Source organism: Talpa europaea (assembly GCF_964194135.1).
Source record: "Talpa europaea genome assembly, chromosome: 12".
Lineage (NCBI taxonomy): Eukaryota > Metazoa > Chordata > Mammalia > Eulipotyphla > Talpidae > Talpa > Talpa europaea.
The window spans coordinates 88676706-88698048 of record NC_140079.1 but is presented as its reverse complement, the minus strand read 5'-3'; the positions used below and the strand labels follow the sequence as shown (position 1 = coordinate 88698048).

At 42.4% G+C, this 21343-nt stretch overlaps 1 protein-coding gene across 1 annotated transcript; it reads right to left on the bottom strand.

The window, feature by feature from the left end:
* Window positions 1–1459: 1459 nt before the first annotated feature.
* Window positions 1460–14531, bottom strand: ZKSCAN2 (zinc finger with KRAB and SCAN domains 2; the record flags this gene model as incomplete). Its single annotated transcript, XM_084250212.1, has 7 exons — window positions 1460–2382; window positions 4539–5030; window positions 6757–7440; window positions 10072–10198; window positions 10529–10620; window positions 12975–13161; window positions 14133–14531. The coding sequence occupies 7 exons, from the start codon at window positions 14529–14531 to the stop codon at window positions 1460–1462; spliced, it is 2904 nt and encodes a 967-aa protein (XP_084106338.1).
* Window positions 14532–21343: the final 6812 nt, after the last annotated feature.

Here is a 21343-nt window from a genome sequence, read left to right as displayed (position 1 = left end):
AAGCAAAGCCACTCCAGGTTACCTCCATGTTAAGGATATAAATGCCTCATTCTAAAGCAACCAGCTGTGGACAGCCACATTTGTGGGTCTTACCTGTAACTTCCATAGAAGACTATCCCCTTATCTGAACCCTTCTTTCAATATTTATCTGGCTAGTGCTAGGGGGTTATCAAAGAGATTTTTCAGACAAACAGGAATGAGAAAAACAAAAATGGCATACTGGATAAGAAGTATCTGTAACTCTACTTTCATTCAGTGAGCTATAGAGTTGCACAAATTACACAGGTTTATGATCCTATGATAGGGACTAGAAGCCTCAGAAAGGAGAATGGAGTATTTAACAAACCTTTCTGGAGGTGCTGGCCTGGACTGAGGTGGCTAGCTGATCTAAAGCAGGCCCATGGAGTCTTAGAAACATTAAATGTTTCAGGTATCTACCTCACTTCTTCCTGGACCCTCACCCCCCATAGTGAAAGTTTTAGAAAACTATTATATATTGAAGTATGGGACTAGGGGGCATAAAATACAGCAACATACCAGTCATGCTCTACCTAAGAACCAGAGAAGTTAGAGGGTAGAACTAGAACATGTCTGGAATTCTACTTTATTTGGATGAGACATACCAAGAGCATGCATCCTAGTCAATCTGAGAAGGGCATGGTAGTTCAGAAGAATCAGACAACAGCACCCAGAACAATTAAGAGGTAAGTGTAGGACTTATGAGAAACAGTAAAAGGAACTGGATTACATATAGGCTGAAGAAGCAGCAGCCCAAAGGGGTTTCAGTCTTCAGGTAAAGAAGAGGCTGATACAAAGGATGACAAGTGATCAGTTGCTTCTCCTCTCTATGGAGGGCAAGGCATGTCATAACGAGATTTCAATGACAACACAAGGATTCGACCTCACTATTTGGATCAACTTCTTGACACAAAAAAGGAACACTGCAATAGGCTTCGGAAGGAAGCTATAACATCTTCTGTCTCCTTTCGTATCTTTAAAACCAACATGGATTTGATGTTGTTCTAATCAGACAACTGAAAGTTCTACCCAAACACTTAACTCTGTGATTTAAGTTGCATCCAGACTCTCGTATGGCAGGTAACAAAACAAAAAAACTTTCAGCATTTTTCATTTCCTTGAAAACAACTCTCGCCTACACTGAAGGATCTTGAATGTTGCTGGACTCAGAAATCCAAGCGTGGCCTCAACATACTGAAGAAAATTTCATTCTAAACTCAAAGCTTCCCCACTCTTTTAAAGGAGAAATTGAGACACACAGGAGGAGAGGAGCAGACTGATCCAAATAGAGGGAGAGGTAAGAATTGGATCCAAGTCTTTAGTTTGTATATTCTCAAGCTAATCTTGGGCATTACACTTTATAGCTAAGAAAGGATTGCTTTCAAGAGTGAGATTTGGGTGAAATGGCTAGAGGGACATTTAGGAAAAAAAGAGATCACTATCAAAAAGTTTTCCTGAATTCATCAGTCTTCCCCTTATATGGGTTCTCTGGGGAATACATAGATGGAGGATGAGGCAAGAGCCTTTCTCTCATATGAACCTCCCGGTGTTTGGCGAGAACAGCACCCTTGCTGAAACGTTTGCCACACTGGGCACATCCATAAGGCTTCTCTCCAGTGTGCATTCTCCGATGTTCTCGAAATCTTGTACAGTTATTGAAGCTTTTTTCACAGTCCACACATTTGTAGGGATTCTCACCAGTGTGGACTCTCCTATGGGCACTAAAATGAGAACTGTTGGTAAAGCTTTTCCCACATTCTCCACACTGATAGGGCTTTTCTCCAGTGTGGGTTCTCTGATGTATAATAAGACTTGAGCTCTGGCTAAAGCATTTCCCACACTCTCCACATCTGTAGGGCTTCTCTCCTGTGTGGATTCTCTGGTGGGCACCAAAGTTTGAGGAGTCATTGAAGCTCTTTCCACAGTCAAGACATTTAAAAGGTTTTTCTCCTGTGTGGATTCTTTGGTGTCTGATTAGGCTCCTGCTTCGACCAAAGCACTTCCCACAGACACTACACTTATAAGGATTTTCCTTCTGATGGGTCATCCGGCACATAAGGCGAGTACTCCTTCCAAAGTTTTCTCCATATTTGAGAAGTCTGTAGGGTCTTTTTCCCATGAAGGACCTTTGATGTACTATAGTTTTCCCTAAGTCTTTAGGTTGAGATATTAATTTTCCCTGTCTGATTCCTTGAAGATTTTCCCATTGTCTTCCTGAGATGCATTCTCTTTTATGGTATTTACCGAGATCAGTGTTTTGGGAAACAACCATTTTAGACTTTTCTATTAATGCTCTATTTTGCTCCACGTCCTTATATATTACCTGTGTTGCATCCTCCTTGACACTACTTCCAATTTCAAAATCTGAAAAAAAGGACAATAAAAATTTCACACCATTAAATGTATTGATATAAACACGGTCTATAAGGTTTTATGTTATGACCCCTGGATACTTCAATGGCCTCAGGTCTAGTGGCTCTTCCATAATCCATTATGTCTTCTTTTCTTTCAGTTCAATGTACAAATAATTTCCAGTACAAAACTGGTCTTCAAAAATGTTTTCTGAATTAAAATGGAAGCCATTTATTCTCCATCAATATAACTAAAATAGGAGCAACTTAGCATGCTATCTCCTTGAAGTTCCATTCTATCATCATTCTACTTCTAGTATTCTACACTTATACTAAGATATACTATAATTCATTAGTGTTTATTTTTTAACATTAAAATTTTTTTTACATTAAATTTTTTTTTAATGGAAGTAATACTCTATTATAACATGTTTCAGGTATTCATTGAGAATCAACACGAATTCAATTCTATCCTTGACCCTACAATTGTCCCCTTTGGCCTGATTTACCCACCCTCTGCCTCTTTCCCTTCTGGTAACTACTAATTGGTCTTATAGGCAAAAAATCTGTTTTTGTTTTATTTAGTTCAATTGCTTGTTTCTTTTCTCTGTAGACTGCAGATGTAGATTGTTGAGAGTAGATTGTTGAGAGTAGATTCTAGTGATCATGTGCAAATTCCTCAATGTATTTCTAAGTTCATCCACAACTCATCACATCTAAGAATCCTTCTTTCTTCTCCTCAAACACTCCTGCCACTTTGTTTTTCTGGTTGTCTCATGCACAGACCATACTAATTCAAATGTAAATTCTCACTGTTCTTCAAACTGAAATGATCTTCTTCTGACTCTCTCATCTACATTCCACATTCACTACAAAGAACATCCTGAATTCCAGCTTTTCCAGGAAATTTTATGGCTGGAGAACACAATGTGGTGAAGAAATGGAGGCTTAGGGATCAGACAACTCTGGTTCGGATTCTACATTGATCATTTATCAATTGTGTGGTTCTGGATACGTTTTTTATTATGGAAAATTTAAACATATAGAAGAGTAAAAAGGTCAGTATATATAATGACCTTCCATGAAAAATTTCCCTAGCTGTAACAACCATCCACTCATAGCCAATCTTGTTCTATCCCCACTGCCACATACTCCCTGCACCCGTGACCCAGATCATTTAGAACTAAATTGAGGCATCACCTCGATTTATCTGTATTTCACAAGCTGTAAAGGAAGGCTTTATTCTCAAACCCTGATTCTTAAGCATCTGATATACCTGCCCTAAACATATATCTCCCTTCACATATTAAGTGGAAACTGTTGATGTCCTGCAATCCCAAGTGACTGTGGCATGGGCTGGGGAGAATGCAGGAAGGAAAATAATAATAGGTAAGGGCAGAAATATGAGCTCAGATTAAGGATGGCCATGGAACCTTAATACAAGACTGATGGAGAAAATTGGCTTGGGAACTTACAATAGTCTAGGCAAGAGATAGAGAAAGACTAAACTAAGATAGTGACTATAGTAGCTAGAGTTGGAATAGATAGTTCTACAACAGCTGAAAAAAACCCAGTATCATCTGTCTGTATGTAAACAATGGGAGAGAAGGTGTCAAAAATATTTCTATGGTTTTAAGTGCGAAGGACAAGTGGGATGAAAGAGAGAAAACCATGGTATGTGAAGTGGTAATACTAGTCTGGACTGCGGGAAAGAAGCCCATGAGGGAAATACACAGTGAAGCTCAGAACCAGAGAAAGTCTCTGTTTTATCTTGTCTCTGCCTATTCATTTTCTCATGCACATCACACATAACAGATATTTCTGTTTTGAGCTTATGACAGTATCTTCTTCATTTGCGTTTTTCTCATGCATAATTCTAAGATCTTCCCCACAGTATTTTCAAGAGATATAAAACATTGTCTGACCCATATAGAAAAAAATCGAGGCTGAGATCCAAAGACTGAATCACTAGAATGTAAGCTTCTCCCTTAAACAGAACCACCATGAGAAAGGGGACTTCATTCATTGCTACAGCTCATTCTCTCAAATAGCACAGGACCCTCGACCATTTAATGGGCAAGTATTTACGAATGATGTGCCAGATATACTGACTCTTCAGTAAATCACACTTCTTCCTCTTTCAGACTACAACCCCTTGACGATACTTACCACTTGGACTTTGTAGTAGATCTGCAGGTCCCTGGAATTCTGACACTTGCACAATTTCATCCTCACTCATTCTCTCACTGCCAGAATCTTCTACTATTGCCTCCTGTGAGGTGTCCTCAGGTTCCCAGTCTGTAGGTTCCTGGGATTCAATCTCAATATCTTCTCTTTCTTGAGTTGAGGGTGATGGGACTTGCTCTGCTGTGTTGGCGGAGGGGACAGGTGCACGAGAGTTAATCAGGGCATCCATCTCCTTGTAGAATGCACAGGACTCTAGTACGTGACCATTCTTCACTTTGCGGTAACTTTTCTGGAGGCTTTTGAACTTTGTTCGACACTGTTCTGGTGTCCGAAGGAAGCCACACTCTCGCAGTTGTTCTGCTACAGCACCATACAACTTACTTTTCCGATGGCAAGCTTGAAGTGCTTCATAAAACCGAGTCTCACGTAGGATATCAAGAAAAGTCTTGGTTTCCTCATAGCCCCAGTGCACACCTGCCGTTCAAAGATAAAGTTCAAAGGTATAAGGAATCTGTAGCCTTCACATATTACAAAGTAGATGGGGTCAAAGAAAACAAATCCCACTCACAGTAGCAACAGGGACTATAAAATGCCTGGGAATAAGTTTTGCTAAAAACAAGGTCTCATTTTGTATATAAAAACTTTGTAATAATGTATTGAAAGACATAAAAGACTATAAAAATGGAGACACTTCGTTTCTGAATAGGAAGACCCAAGTTGTACAGATAATAATTCAAATGAATATACAGAGAAAATACTTATTGGATTTTTAAATTAAAATTGGTAATAGGGATTTCAGAATTTACTTGGCAGAGTACATATGCAGTCCCCCAAATCTTCACTGCTATAGTGACTAAGGATTTGGCTGTCTTTCAAAAACAATTGAGAAAAATGGACTAGGAGCAGGAACTTTCCCTATAAAGTTCCTATCATCTTTTTAACCAGTTTTCCTTGAAGAGAACTTTGAACAGAGTAGTTTTGATGTCACTGAGTCCTCTATTTTGAGAGATGAAAGTTCTGCTTTTATAGCAAAATAAAATTTCTCATGATGTGTTTGAATAAGTCTGTTAAGTGTGCTTTTGTGTTTTATATCTGTAGTAGAAACAAACTCATTTCTGCTCTCTGTTGTTGGGTCTACTCTTCTAGTTCTATCACTGGTTCCCACAAACTCCAAGAGCTGGATTTCTAAGCTATGAATATCTGTATATGCCTACATTGCATCTTCCCATCTTTTTCTTGAGATGTTTCTTCCGAATATAGTCATGGGTACATTCCTAACCCTCCTAGTCCAATTTATTTTTCTCATTCTCTATAAGAACTGATCATTTTTCCCATAAGGCAGAGAAACATTACTAATAACAGTGATACTAGGCAACGTTTTACTGCACCTTAACATCTGCAGAATGCCTTCACCTATATGATCTCATTTAACACCAACAACTCTGACATTTCAGACATATTGTATTGAAATTGAGAAAATTGAAGCTCAGGATAGTACATGATGTGTCTGCGGTCAAACTGTTGTTAGCTGGCAGTGTAGTTCTGCACATCCCAGTCCCTAAATTTAAACACTAGCTTTTTTTTTATATGGTGCATCCTTTTCTATCCTTTTGATTTCAATGTCTCTGGTTCTTACTTTTTTTTTTTTTAAGAATTTGATAATCTTAGTCTTTTGATTTGTAGTTTAATGATGTATTTCAATTTATGTTTACCATCTTAGTATTTTTTTCTCATTTGAGTCTTCTACTTTGTATGCCCTTTTCTCTCCTTTTTGTTTAGAATTTCTTTTTTTCCATTTCTTTTTTTTGGGGTCAGTTACACATTCTTTTACTGGCTATCCAGAGTAATAGTGTACCCTTGACTGATTACAAGTTAGTACAACTGATGGCTTTATACCAATTCTCAGATAATGTTCAATCCTGAGAATCTTTTGACTCCACTTACATTTTTCCCACAGGACAAAAGTACTCACAATTCATGCAGTGCTCTCACCTGAAAAGAATCCTCCACAGCCTCTCAGTGCTGTAACTCAGAGTAACAAACCTGAGAGTACTTTTTCATAGTGTGTGGCCAATCGTAGTGACTGGGGTCCAGGCACTTGTTGCAGCACTCCTTGGGTTTGGTCACTTCTTGTCTATTTCTTTACCACAAGCCCACACCATCCAATTTCATGCAAGAAAAACAAAAGCACAATTCTTACCACTCAGGTTCTGAAACAAGACAGGGGCACCACGCATCTCAGGTTTCCGGAGAAATTCAACGCCTATTTCATCACCATCAGATTCTTCTGCTGCTTCTTCATCTTCCACCAAACTGACCTGTTCTTCAGCAGTGATACCAGTTCTCTTTAGTTTGGGGAGAGATATAACCTCTTTTGGCTTGTCAGTGGATGAAGCATGGGCTGCAGGGTTCAACAAAGCATCCATGTCCTCGAAGAAGGCACAGGGTTCTAGCACATGGCCATTTCTCACTTTTCGATAGCTCTTCTGGAGACTTTTGAACTTGGTCCGACATTGTTCTGGTGTTCGGAGGAAGCCACATTCTCTCAACCATTCCGCTACAGCACCATATACCTGACTGTTTCGGGGACAAGCCTGAAGTGTCTCATAAAAGCGAGACTCTTTAAGAATTGCAAGAAAAGTCTTAGTTTCCTCATAGCTCCAATGTACACCGGCTATCTTCTCATCTTCTAAACCCCACTGCTGTTGCTCTCTCCACGTTTTTCCTGCATTCCTTGCAGGGATCTGAACAGCATGAATTGACTTTTCCTTGATGTAGCTGCTTCGCAGAATATTCCTCTTATTAGTAGAATGTAGACCTATGGTCCATGGCTCCTTTCTTTGCTCCAACCGGGCTATCTTGTTAGATGTTGACACTGTACTTCCTATAGGAAGAGAAATACAGTCAATGCTAGACATAGAGGTGATCACTGCATACTCCAGTCTCTGTAGTGTACTCTCCTGGACAATTTCTTCACACTTAGACGTTGAGGTGAAGTACAGAATTGGATTTTTTTAGTGGTGAACTTAATTAATGTAGATGTAGATTTATTTTTATGTTCATTTTCAAAGACATAAATCTGAAACTCATACAATGCTATTTCTATTTAAAAAATAATGGAAAAAACCTCACAAAAATAAAGGCCTTGTCCAAATCAACTCTTCTTGAATTGTGACAGTGCCTCAGTATAGTTATTCTTACACAAGTTCTTTGGCACTAACTTACTCTGCCCTTTTACTTCTCATGTATGTACTACTTATTTCCACTGCTAATTTTTATTTTTATTTATATTATTTTTAAAGATTTATTTTATTTATTAATACGAGAACCGGGGTATAGGCCAGATGCACGGGAGGGTGATAGGATTCACCAGAGACAGAACAGGCAGACTGACAAAATACACTGTTGAGGGAAGTAGCAGGTGTGACAGGAGAGGTCTGCCGCGCCATGCGGGACCCTCGCCAGCAGGCAGGGATCAAACCGGCGCTGCAGAGGCTGCAGACAGCTTCACTCCACTGCTAATTTTTAAAGGAAAATTTTTTAGGGTAAGAAACAGTTTGTTTCTTAAGAAATAGTTTGTTACCTGTTTTGCAAGGGTAAGAAATAGTTTGTTACCTGTTAGTTACCCTCACTATCTAACATTTTATTAGATTCATAGTGTGCTCCTAACCAATATTTGTTACTTATAAAATAAAATGTACTTATGTATGTTCTCCATGATCCCTCATGCTCTAACACACGTATAGACACTGAAGCTATGAGAGATGTGAAATCAAGATGTTTTGGATACATCTGGCAAAGTTAATAGGGAAGAGATGTAAGAATAGGGAAGAAAATTGAATTTCTGTTATCTTATAACATTGTAGAGACCAACATGTCTTAGATTTTAATCCTAGTTCTACACTTAATTAACTTTCTAACCAGGGGAAGTTTCTTAATCTCTCTGGGAGAATAATACCCTTTATTCAAAGAGGTGCTGGGACTACTAAGAAGATGGTTATCTATTAAATAGATGGTCATCTGGTGTCCAGTGCCCAACAGGTTTGTTGTAAAATCTATGATGAAAGACTGGGACAGGTGATTCTGGACATGTGTCTTTCCATAACTAATTATACATGAAGGGGCTAGGCTGAAATCGCCAAATATGGTCCCCATCCCATTTGTGGAAGATTTTACTAAAGACTCCAATGCAGCATTTTACTAGTGATTCAAGGCACACTAGGGAACATCTATCATGCACACAGCTAGGCAGATGGCTGGGATGTCTGCTACCTTGAGAAGAACGCTTTGTTACCGGCAGAATGTCATCGGTGTTATCTTAAGTTGGTTGTTTTCTCCAACTGCTTAAATTGTTTTCTAATTATATATAATTGTTGGGGCCTCCCTGGTGGCACAGGGTTTAAGACACAACCTGTGAAGCTGTCCACAGCCTCTGCAGCACGAGTTCGATCCCCAGCTGGCCAGGGAGCAGGCCACATGGTGCAGGAGACCTCTCCTGACTCGCCCACTGCTCCCCTCAGCAGTGTATTTCAGTAGATCTGCCTGTTCTGTTCCCCACTCTGTCTCTGGTGAATCCTCTCACCCCCACATCTCTGGCCTGTACCCCAGCTCTTGTATGCGTAAGTGGATAAATCTTTAAAAAAATTATATATAAATGTTGGTTTATTCATTCAATTTAACATGGTCTATTTTGTCATCTCTATACTTTAGCGTCTACATACAGTGTTGTTCAACAGAACTTTTTGCAAGGAAAGAAATGTTCTATTATTGTTCTGTCCAGTACAGCTACTGAATCTCTTAAATGTGCTACTGCCACCAGGGAATTTTTAATGTTATTTACTGGCTAACCCTATTAATACAGCAGCACAAGTTTGTAGTATGTTTAGTAAGCCTTAATGCACATTTTAGGGTCATAATTTTATTCATAAGTAGTTTTTGATTTATAGCTCACATGTGAAGCACATTTATCCCTACTAATGTGGATGATAAAATTCTTCAAAAATTTGCTTGTAAAGTGACATTTCAGTGGTTATGTAAATTGTAGCTATTTAAATAATTCACAACATGATTTTAAGCACTGTATTGAAATTACGTCTTTTCCTCCATTTATAAGATTTATATCCATCCCAACAAATATTTTCTGGATGCATATGTTGGGCACTGCACAAAGTATTAGGGTACTGTGTTAAGTAAAAATATATCCTAAAAACATAATGTGACTTTTAGTATAGTGGAAGTGTGCATGTTTTCAGATAAGCAATATAAATATAAAAACACCTGTCCAATGTTTTAATCACTAAATTACAAGAAAAAATATTTTTAAACTGGAAGAAAGGAATGAGTGAGGTAAAAGAACATGGATAAGTGATTATTATGTCTGGTATGACCACAGAAATGACTGAACAACCTAAGGAGGTCTTTAAAGTATTAACATTTAAAACCATTTTATCATCAGCAGATATGAATATATTAGAAATCCCCATGGTTTTTATTTGCAAAGGTGAAGAATACTTACCCAGGGAGACCACATTCCCAACACTGTCCTTCCTAGTATCATAGTAGAGGTCTCTGTGAGCAGGAACCTGATGCACACTCTTCTTGTAGGAAAAACCTCTTGCCATGTGTACATCTTTCATCGGCCCCTGTAACAACAGTAATAGCAGTGACTACCAAGATAATCATACAGGTCTTTGAATGATTATGTACGAAGCACAGATGGGCCCCAAAGAAGAATTAAAATTAAGGAAGCAAGTGTATGTTATGTGTCAATGAGGCAGAAGACACTATAAAGAATCCTAAGGGAAGTGATCCAACGAGGAGTCCCATTACTCAGATGGCTGGGTCTAATCTTTTCTAAAAAAGGAACAAGGGGGAAAACATCTCTTGGACTTTTACAAGTTTGAGGACAGAGAAGGCAAAGGAAATATTTGTGACCCTAAGAAGAAAGGCCAGAGAGAACAAGTACAACTAACCTGGGACACAACAGGAAGAAGCGTGGTTGTTACTTCCTGATCTACAGTGTTCCAATCGTCAGCAGAAGCAGGAACCCAGGGAGAAGACCGAGCTGTAAGAAGAGAAAGAAACAGTCAGCGCTCCAGGCTCTGATCCTTTAATTCATGCTGCTTCTCCTTTTAAGAAATAAACATGTATAAAAACTAATAAATATGAATTTATCTTTTCTCAATGTGTTCAGAACAATGCCTAAAACCACAGTACCCTAAGGCAGGGTTCATAAACAGATGCTTTTTGGGAGTAAGTAAGGACATCATTAAATGGTCAGGTATAGGCTACGGGGAACTTAAAGTGCACATATTCTATTGAGAGTGTACAGCCAATGCTCAGCTCCAGCTGATGTGTCATTGTGAGACTATGGCTTTGGTATAGCAGCTATACCAAGGTGAAATAAAACAAGCATGATTTGGCATGTAAATTACCACTTTGCAACCTCTCACATTAGTCTGCTCTGAGTGTATACTGTTCTAAAGAGGATGGCATACACAGAGACACAGTACTGAATACTCTGGGCAAATACACCCCTCAAAAGGTGAAAAGTAGCTATGTAAATTTAGATGAAGCAAATCTAACCCCTACTCTAGAACTCACTATCTAGAGGAAACTTCAAGAATAAATATTACTGTGGACTGAGAATTCAAAAGCGTATCCACTGCTTTCTACAGCAGCAAATGGAACCACTTCCTTGGAAACATAATCTCCCTTTAGGCTCACCAGCTGAAATTATTGGTCCTTTTTTAGAATAAATTCACTTTTATGAGATAGCCATTCCACACATTTTCTATCCTTCATTCCCCCAGTAAATACCTCAACAAACTTTTCTACTTTAGGAATTCCTTAACACCCTGGGAATTCCTTAATACCATGAATTTATCCAACTAAGCTTACTGCTAAAGTGTGTGCCTCTAATCAATGTGTAAAAGGAAATCTTGATGATGAACACACACTGAAAAATCAGAAACTATAAATATTTGCAAAGTATCTTACCATGTTATGGATTTCAAGGGGGATAAGGAGGCAGGGGTGCCTAGTAGTGAATCCTGCCTTTTGATGAGGGGTTAAATAGTTTTGGAATTTAAAAGATCAAAGTCCCTTATGGGAGAAAGGAAACTAACATTTACTGAGCATGATTGGCCCTTTTACTATGCCTCTCTTAATCTACACTAACAATCTTACTATTTTCCATTTACAGATAAGAGAATGGAAAGTTTGAGAAGCTAGGTAACCTGACCAAGGCCACACAGACAAAAAATGGCAGAGCTAGGTTTTGAGCCTAGGTTGTCTGCCTCTAAAGCCTAATCTCTTCCTCTTTGCATTCATGTCCCTTTTTGTATTACTTTCCCAAGATTAAATAGAGGGGCAGAAACTGGATATAAACTCAAGTCTTTTTTTTTTAACTTTGCTAGACTTTATTAATTTTTTCATTTTATATATATTTTACATTATTTTTCATTTTTGCACCATGTATGCATTTTCATCTTGATTATATTCGCCATACAATTCCTACTCTCCTATTATGACCCTAATCCTTCCTCCCCCCACCAGTGTGTCTCTGGTTTATAGTTGCTTGTTGATTTTGATTTTTACTTTATTATAATTAGTCTTTTTCCTGGTCCCTTATCTAGGTTTTCTAAATTCCTGCTATGAGTGAGACCATCCAGTATTTTTCTTTTTCTTTCTGGCTTATTTCCCTGAGCATGATCCCTTCCAGCTCCATCCATGTTGCTGCAAATTGCATGAGTTTATCTTTTTTGATTGCTGAGTAATATTCCATTGTGTATAAACTCAAGTCTTTTTACTGAAGGTTCAGTGATCTTTCATTCCTCTCTTTAGTCTGACACGACACTCTGGGGATGGAGAGATCACTGTGGACTGGGAAGGTTAGGGTGTTTATTTCCTTATATTTGACTTCATTCACTAACGTCAAGGGCAGCTATGAACATCAGTGGTTCCTTCTCTATGATGTCTTATTATTTATCACTCTCATATTTCACTTCTGTGATGCCTTATTTTTGAGTCAATTTTTGAAAATCAATGTTTTTCCTTTTCAACATCTTCTTGAGTTGTTTATAATCAGTCAAAAATGCATATATAAGCCGACAGAATTAAGATTTTAAATAACATTGCGAAACCTTGAGGTCAGCGTGGGCAATCTAAATTTTCCTAGATCCCATCTTTAAAAACCCTTTGACTTATGACAAACATATTTCCAACTCTTGAAGCAAATGAAGTCTCTCTCCCCAAATATGCAATTTTCTCTCTCTCTCTCTCTCTCTCTCTCTCTATATATATATATATATATATATACACTCAAGGGGCTCTACCCAGAGCAAGTGATGGAATTTGGGCTCCAAAATATATCTGTCATGATCTCTGCACTGGACATGCTTTGAGCTCTGTTCTTACCATTCCTGAGTAAGGGCTGATGGTCTCGCTTTTGGTTCAGCAACTCCTGGTGTCCCGAGTGCAGGCTTCCAGCTTCATTGCGAGACACCACTCTGGGCTGGGTCTCCACCTGCTCTAGCTGAAAATCTGCCATTTCCCATGCTGCTCCAAGTGGGACTTGCTTCTCTGAGTGCACAGGACTGCTAACCTGGGAAAATCAATGCCATAATGGAAAGGAGGAAAAAAGAAGGCCAGATCGGGCTACATTCCCCTGACAAAGATATCTAGGAAGGCCAGAACATGTGAGAAAGTATGAAATTTGACTCCAGTCCCAATGGAGTCTTTTAGGTCGTTGGGTTAATGGTACTGTCCATAAGTCTGGGTGTAAGAAAATAGAAGAGTGATCCTTATTAATATACAGCAGGGGAAAAATCTGTCAGCAGGGAAATACAGAGCCTCTTTGTTATTAGAACAGACATTTGAGTTCTCACATCTCTTAGGTTCACAAAGAAATAAAAGTTATCAGAACACAAATACACCAGACAGTTAAAAAACTTAAAAAATAATCTCCACATCTAGTGTCTATCCTTGACCAACACAGCAACCCACAGATAGTTGGATCCTCACACAGATGGAAATCCTGTGCAGGATTTCATGAGGTTAATGGAAGGGCCCTTGGAAATCAAAGAACTAGAAGACCATGCAGAGTCATTTTTAGTTGAACTGGAGAAGAGCGACAAGGATGCTGGCACTGAGGGCACTTCAGAGCATGGGATGGACTATTAAAGGATTAGAGAGGCCCCTGGGATAACTGATGATATTCTGTCCTTTTCTTTCTTTTTGGGGGGAGGTGGTGGTTGGGGAACGGCTCATCCTGCAAAAGTCAAATCCCATGAAACAAATAATATATTGTTCTCTCATATAATTTTTTTTTTTGGGGGGGAGCTTTATACCAAGGATTTAAAACAAACACTTAGATACATAATAGTTTCATTTGCAAGATACTATTTCAACCAAAGCTGTTTTTTTTTCTATTTATCATGAAATTCTGACCCCTTTCAAGTGGATTCCCTTAGAGGTTTTTCATTCGCGCCATGTATTTCCATAACGAAGGCTAATGCACACCCTACAGCGCGTTCCTCCCCATTCTTTTCCTCCGAAATTAAAAAATCCTCTCACCTGCTGTCTTAGCCGTCCTGTCTCCTTCTCCCAGTGTACGACCAGCGCCACCGCCTCCTCTCCACTCTCGGGGCACTGCTTCTGCGCCCAAGCCTGAATCTTCTCGGGTAAAATGGTGAGAAACTGCTCAATCACCAGCAGCTCCAGGATCTGCTCCTTGGAACGCATTTCTGGCTTCAGCCACCGGCAGCAAAGTTCCCAGAGTTTACTGAAAGCTTCGTGGGGTCCAGCCACATCCGAGTAACAGAACTGCCTGAAGCCTTGGCGAAAGGTCTCCGCCTCGGAGCTGTCTGATCTCTCCAGAATGGGCTCCGAGGGCCAGTCGGCGTCTTTTTCCACTTTCATTATTAGGCATCCCTCCACTTCCAGGGGGGTATCGATCTGAGGGGACACAGCCATGCTCTGAACAGCATGTGAGGGGTCGCCCTCACGTCTAGCTCGAAGCAGACTCAGATAAAACAAATCTCCGGGGAGCTCCCCGCTTATCGTTTTTGGAAGTGTGAGAAGACAGGGAGGCAAAAATCGGTAGACTTGGCAGGAAAGGGGCACTCCGAGGCTGATGAATCGGATCTATCCCAGGCCCTCGACAAGGTGGCTGGGCACGCTAAGGTCCACACACCCGGCCTCGCCTCCAAACAAGCTGCGCCCCCGCGATTTGCCTTTCCGGGGTGCATCTCTTTTAGTGCAATGTCGGCAGCGGCGAGGCCAGCGGACCGGGAGAAGATCCCCGGGACTGAGGACAGGAGGGCGGGGGGCGGACGGCGGGGCCGGGAGGGGGTGTGGCAGGGACCGGGGCCACCCGGCCGCGGCGCGGCTCGGCGAGGGCGCGGCCGGAGGTGCCGGCGCCGCCCGGCCGGGTTCGAGGCTCGGGGCACGCCGGCGCGCCCAGGCCGCCGCGGGGGGCTGAGGGGGCCGGCGGTGTTCGAGGCCCGCGCCGGGCTCTTCCCGGTCCCCGGCTTCCTCAGGAAGCCTCCGCCCGCCAAGGGACGGCCGCGCGGTCGTCCTGCCCCTGAGGGGAGACAAGCCGCGGGGAGGAAGCCAGGCCTCACGGGGGGCGGCCGCCGGGTCCCCGCGCGCGGCCTCGTCCGCTCCGCCCGCGGACTGCGCGGGGGGCGCTGGGAGCCGCGGTCACGCATGCGCCGCCGCGACCGCGCGCCTCGGGGTCTGAGGCCGAGGCTTCGTCGCCGGCGAGGGGCCGGGGTGGCTGTCGGTGGCTGCGGGGCGGGCGGGGGAGGGCTGCGTGGCGGGCTCTCGCGAGAGCGCGCGGGGGGGGGACTCGCGCCGGGGGTCCTGAGGCGTGAGGACGCTCGCTGAGGAAGGAGCGTTCCCGGGGCGTAGGGACACAGCGGAGCCGCAGCATTGTGCCGGGGACGGTGCAAAAGTACGAGAAAGGGGAGTGGGCGTCCTCCCCAGCCAGGGCGTCTGGGAGGCGGGGAGACGTCTTTGAGGAGGAAGAAGCCCTGCTGGGGAGTAGGCGCCAAGTCCTTTCTGACGGGGAACGGGAGGGGAACTCCTTTGCCTCGCGGAGGGACAAGCGGAGGGTTCTGGTGGCCGCCGAGTGCGCGGTCGTGGCCACGGGCGGGCGTCCTGCGGGGGCGGCCTCAGGGACCCGCTCCCTCGCGGGGGTGCCGGGCGCAGCGCTGCGTCTGCCCCCGCGGGCGCCTCAGTCAATGGGCCCTTCCTTCCCAAGGGGCTGCGCGGGACGCCCTTCTTCGCCCTGGGGCTTCTGGTGGCCCGGGGCCCGGGGAAGCCGGCGTGGCTGAATGTGCTGGGGAGACTCTAGGCGGGGAGACCCTCAGGCGGGGGAGACCCTCAGGCGGGGAGACCCTCAGGCGGGGAGACCCTCCAGCGGGGGAGACCCTCAGTCGGGGGAGACCCTCAGGCGGGGAGACCCTCAAGCAGGGGAGACCCTCAAGCGGGGGAGACCCTCAGGCGGGGGAGACCCTCAGGCGGGGGAGACCCTCAGGCGGGGAGACCCTCAGGCGGAGAGACCCTCAAGCGGGGGAGACCCTCAGGCTGGGAGACCCTCAGGCGGGGAGACCCTCAGGCGGGGGAGACCCTCAAGCGGGGGAGACCCTCAGGCGGGGGAGACCCTCAGGCGGGGGAGACCCTCAGGCGGGGAGACCCTCAGGCGGGGGAGACCCTCAGGCGGGGGAGACCCTCAGGCGGGGGAGACCCTCAGGCTGGGAGACCCTCAGGCGGGGAGACCCTCAGGCGGGGAGACCCTCAGGCAGGGAGGCCAATACGCCAGCCCACCTGCTCCCTCTGGGTGTGCTGCCTGGGAGGTGTGTGGAGAGGGGAACTGCCCACATCTCCACATCTTCGCTTTTGTGAAGCCCAGATCTTTACCGTGCGCTCCTCCCTTTGCTGAGGTGCCAGGCAGTGTTCTAGGCACGTGGTAAGTCAGTGGGCAGAACAAAAACCCCTGTGCCAAGGGGTAGACGGCCTGTTGGAAAGCAGTTTAGGGACTCCCTTTCTCAGAGCCAGTCTCAGGAGCACCGGTTGCACAGCCGGCGAGATGAAGGAGGAGCAGAGAGACTTGGGCACCTGGTGTGTCAAGGGTTGTCTTCCACAGCTTACTTACTTAACGTTCACTTATAACCCCCTCCTAAAATAGTATTTACTGAGTATCTGTTTTGCTCCCGACACGGTGTGAAGTGGTGAGCAAAAATGGGCCCTCCAGCCACCCCCGAGCTTTCAGGCTGGTGGGAGTCGGGCATCACTTACGTAATCCATGTACAGTGGTAACTACGACAGTTACTGCCAAGAAGGGGAATATAGTCTGAGGATCTATGTATTTTAGAGGGATTTGATGCAATTAGGAATTGGGGGGTCTCACACGGAGTCTCTGAAGAAGGGATGCCAGGGATGAGATATCTAAGCAGGAGTAAGAGCTGTCTAGGCAAAGTCAAGTCCTCACACAGAAACCCTACAAAGCAGATACGATGGCCTCCATTGGGGAGTTGAGGACATTGAGACCTCAGCCAGGTGATTAAACTGCTTGAAGTTACTTTAGATGAGTGGTATTTTAGGATTCAGGTTCAAATAAGAGTAGGCGCCTTGGGCTATTTGGAGGTTTTAGGAGAAGCAAGTGTCACAAGCAATTTGGGGATGTTATCGAGCAGGGTTCACAAACTCAAAAGCCTACAGGGCTCAGGGAAATACCATAAATGAGTGAAGTGGCAGAGCATAAACCTGTAGGGAATGATGGGGACTGTAGTGAACTAAAGCCACATTTTTGGTCTAAAGGAAAAACCAGGTGAAATGAACACACTTAAAAAACATTTACCTGCATTCTCTACATAATGTTAGCTCAGTGCAGAGGGTGGGGTGGCTTTCTGTCAGTGCCTCACACCTAGTAGGCACTCAACCTACTGTGCTGTCCACAGCCTCTGAACAGCTCTTCCCTGTGTGCACAGTTTCAGATTTGAAAGCATTTTTCATTTTCATATTTTGCCCACCAGTCTCTCTGTTGGCTCTTTATTTGCTTCTGACATATCTGTTGCATGAAGAGTCCCCAATAGTGCCCCCCATTTTCCAATAGACTCCCCACATATTTAGATGTATTATTTTTGTTACCATCCACCCTCTTCTCATTTTAGTTCCTTTCCAACCCAATGTAGGTGGCATCATAACTTGGTTCCTTATATTTATCTAGCCTATTTTATATTTAAACAGGTTTTTGTTGTTATTGGTTCTGACAGAGAACCTTAGTATGCTGATCTTAGGCCTGCCATCACAAGCAGGCCCTCCTCCTTGTACTCAGCCTATCCCCTGCAACTCCAGGCTGCCCCCAGCTGCTGCTTGCCAGGGGAGATACATGACAAGTTTAACTGCACTCCTGGGACCTCTTGCTCCAGAACATAACCCAGGCATCCATAGACATCTGCAGTTCCTATTTCATCACAGTCTTGAGCTAGAAAACATCTTAGATCTACATAGGGTGTGTATAGCTCCTCTTAGAGCAGGGGGTTACAAGAGCTTGCTCTTTATTATTCTTTAGCTGTAGGCTAATAAGATCTTCAGGAATTTTTTTTTGGTGGCCTCTATCACACAAATATTTTATATATATATATTTTAATGGAAAATTTCAAAAATATAAAAATACATTGAAGAGAGAGTTAACTCATGTTCTCATCCTCCACCTTTAACAATTATAATTCATGACCAATTCTGTGTTCCTTTTACCTCTATCCATTTTTCCTGATCATGGGTCCTTTGGAAGCAAATCCTAGACATATTATTTCGGTTGTAACCATCAGAATGTATTGCTAAAAGCTAACGTCTCCCGTTTTAAGTATAATTTCAATATTGTCATACAGCCTACCCAATAGCATCAGCAATTTCTAAGTCTCATCTTTTATAAAAAGCTTATTAATTTGAAATATAGTTAGCAAAAGATTATAAATGGTAGACAGGTACAAGGAGAAACTATAGTCCACATTTCTTTTTAGTGTGAAAATATTGATGCCTTGGGAACAGAAGAGCAGATTGTTGAAAGAGTAGTGTAACAGTAAGTGAAGCGGATCATGCTACTCTGAAACATCTTGGAGGAGTAGTTGGTTTCTTAAGACCCTGTCTTTTGAGTTGACCCAAGCCCATGGTCCCCAGAGGAACATTCTCACTAGTCTTTCCTTGGTAGTAGGTCTAATGATATCCCAGTTGTCATTTTTCAGGCAGCCTCACAGTGACTGCTCTACAGTGTTCTGTCCATGGTGCTGATCCATCAACCATTTGATCCTCCAATAAGAGGAGCTGTAACTTGCTTTTGGCCAATAGGATTTAATGCAGGGTCACTATAAAAGTAATCATTAAATATCCATTACATAGTCCCAGGAAGTGCTACCTATGCCTATGCTAAGTTAAAAAAAAAATCCAAATTATAGAATTTCCTTGTAATTCCATTTACCTTTCTTTTGTGTCCTGAAAAACCAATCCACTTCTTTAAAAATTAAAAAGTAAAAATGGAAAGTTTCGATAGATGTGTATTTGTCATTTTGGATATAGTATACATATTTTCAAATATTATTTCTTAACCAAGCTATAACTAAAATGAATATCCATTTCAAAATTAAAACTTGCCTTTCCCATTGCTTCCCCAATGGTCAAATAGGTGACAGAATAACAACTTTTACAATGTTCCAATTTTTTTCATTCCATAGAGCAATATAAATGATGAAAAATTCTTAACTATTTCTTGACATACATATATAGGAGACAACAATTTTTGCTGCATATGTCTATGAAGCATCATGGTAGGGAGATGAAAAATGGATATGCCCCTTTTACTCAAATTAAAAAGGCAGTAAAATGGCAGTAAAATGGCCAAATTAGGCATAGAATTGTCATGTTAAAATAAATGTGGTAGATGTATGCATGAAGTGACAGTAAAGAGTAATAATCCCTCTGACTAGCAGGTAAAGTTTCATAGAGGAAATCTTGCAGGATGTTTAGCAGGAACATGAAAGAAGGACTTTCCAAAGAGAGGTGATATCATGGAATTAGTTTTATTGTTGTGTAGTGATATGAAATTGGGTGTGTGCAAACATATGGGGGAAGGAAATGGAGGAAGGTGAGGTTGTTCACACAGGTTGGAGGGAATTTGGACTTTATGACGAAGGCCATGGAACATGCTGTAGGAAAGTGAGGGTATCTCTCTGTCTCTGAGATAAAGTTATCTCCCTTCTAGACCTTTGGACTTAGAGCTCTTATGGAAATAGTATGCTGAGAGAGTCCTTGAAACATGCAGGGATTTGAGCAAAATAATTTCTAAGGTCAATTAATTTTTAGCTTCATCCAGTAACTATGTTTCATGCAAAATGTAAAATACTGAGCACACAGTGGTGAAAGTCAGACATGAGCTGTAAGCTCCTTAATGAGCTTACATTCATTAAGGAGACAAGTTATGTACAATTAAACATATAGGCGAATAGGATAATTTCCAGTTGTAGATATTTAGAAGAAAATAAATAGGATGATGGAACAGACGGTAACTGTAGCAGGTGTTACTTTAGACAGTTTGATCCAGGAAAGTTTTCTCTAAGGTTTGATATTTGAGCTGCAGTCTGAAAGATACAGTGCAGCAGCCATAGATGTGCAGAGTTTGTGGAAGAGCATTCCTGGGAGGGAGATACAGCTAGTGTATATGAAGGACTGAAATTGGGAAATAGTGTGAAATGTTATACAAACTGATAGAGGACCAGTGTGGTTAAGGCAGAATAAACAAGGGAGAGGATGGCACCAGAGTAATTCACAGAGGTAGGTGGGGGCCAGACCATGTTGAATGTGTCTTGTGGGCTCCTTATAATGGATTCCAATTATTGGCATGTAGGATTTAAGCTCGCAAGTGACATGATCTGATTTGCTTTAATGCAATCGCTCTGGATGATGTTGACAATGGATTGAGAGGGGGCAAGAGTGAAAAAAGAGTGCCAGATGCCAGATCTGGACCTATGGATTTGGTTGTGATAATAACTGTGCAAAGGATGTGGTAATAGAAGGGATGAGAAACAGATGTGTTCTATGCATTTTGAATGTAAAACTGTCAGGACTCGCAATAGCTTGGCTATGAAGCATAAGAGAAAGGGAGGAATCAAGGATGGTTTCCAGGTTTTTGCTTTTTTGTTTTTTTTATTTGAGCAACTGGGTTGACGGCACTGAAATTTTTGATAAGGGGATAATTGGTAGAAGCCTGTGTGTTGGAGTGGTGTAGTGGGAAATCGTTAATTCTGCATTGGATGCAATAATTTTGATATTTCTCATTAGATATATTAGAGTCAAGTAGATGGTTGGGTATCCCACAAGAGAGAGATCAAGGATAGAGTGTAAATCAGCATATATTTAAAGCCATTAGTTTTGATAAAAACATAGAAGGAAAGAGTATAGAGAAGGGACGAGAAGGTAGACTCATGCTCTGAAATACCCCATCACTGAGCAAAAATTGTTCTCCCCCACCCAATTTATGTGTTGAAGGATGTTTAAATCCTAATCAATCCCTATTACTTCATGATGGGATTTTATTTGGAAATAGGTTTGTTGCAGATGTAATTAGTTAAGCTGGAGTCATACTAGAATAGGGTGGGTCCCTAATCCATTATGACCAGTTTTCCTTTAAAACGGGGAAACTTGGAAATAAGCACACACAAAGGGTGGGACTCCATGTGAATATTGGAGTTATGGCACCACCAGCCAAAGATTTACCAGGAGCGAGG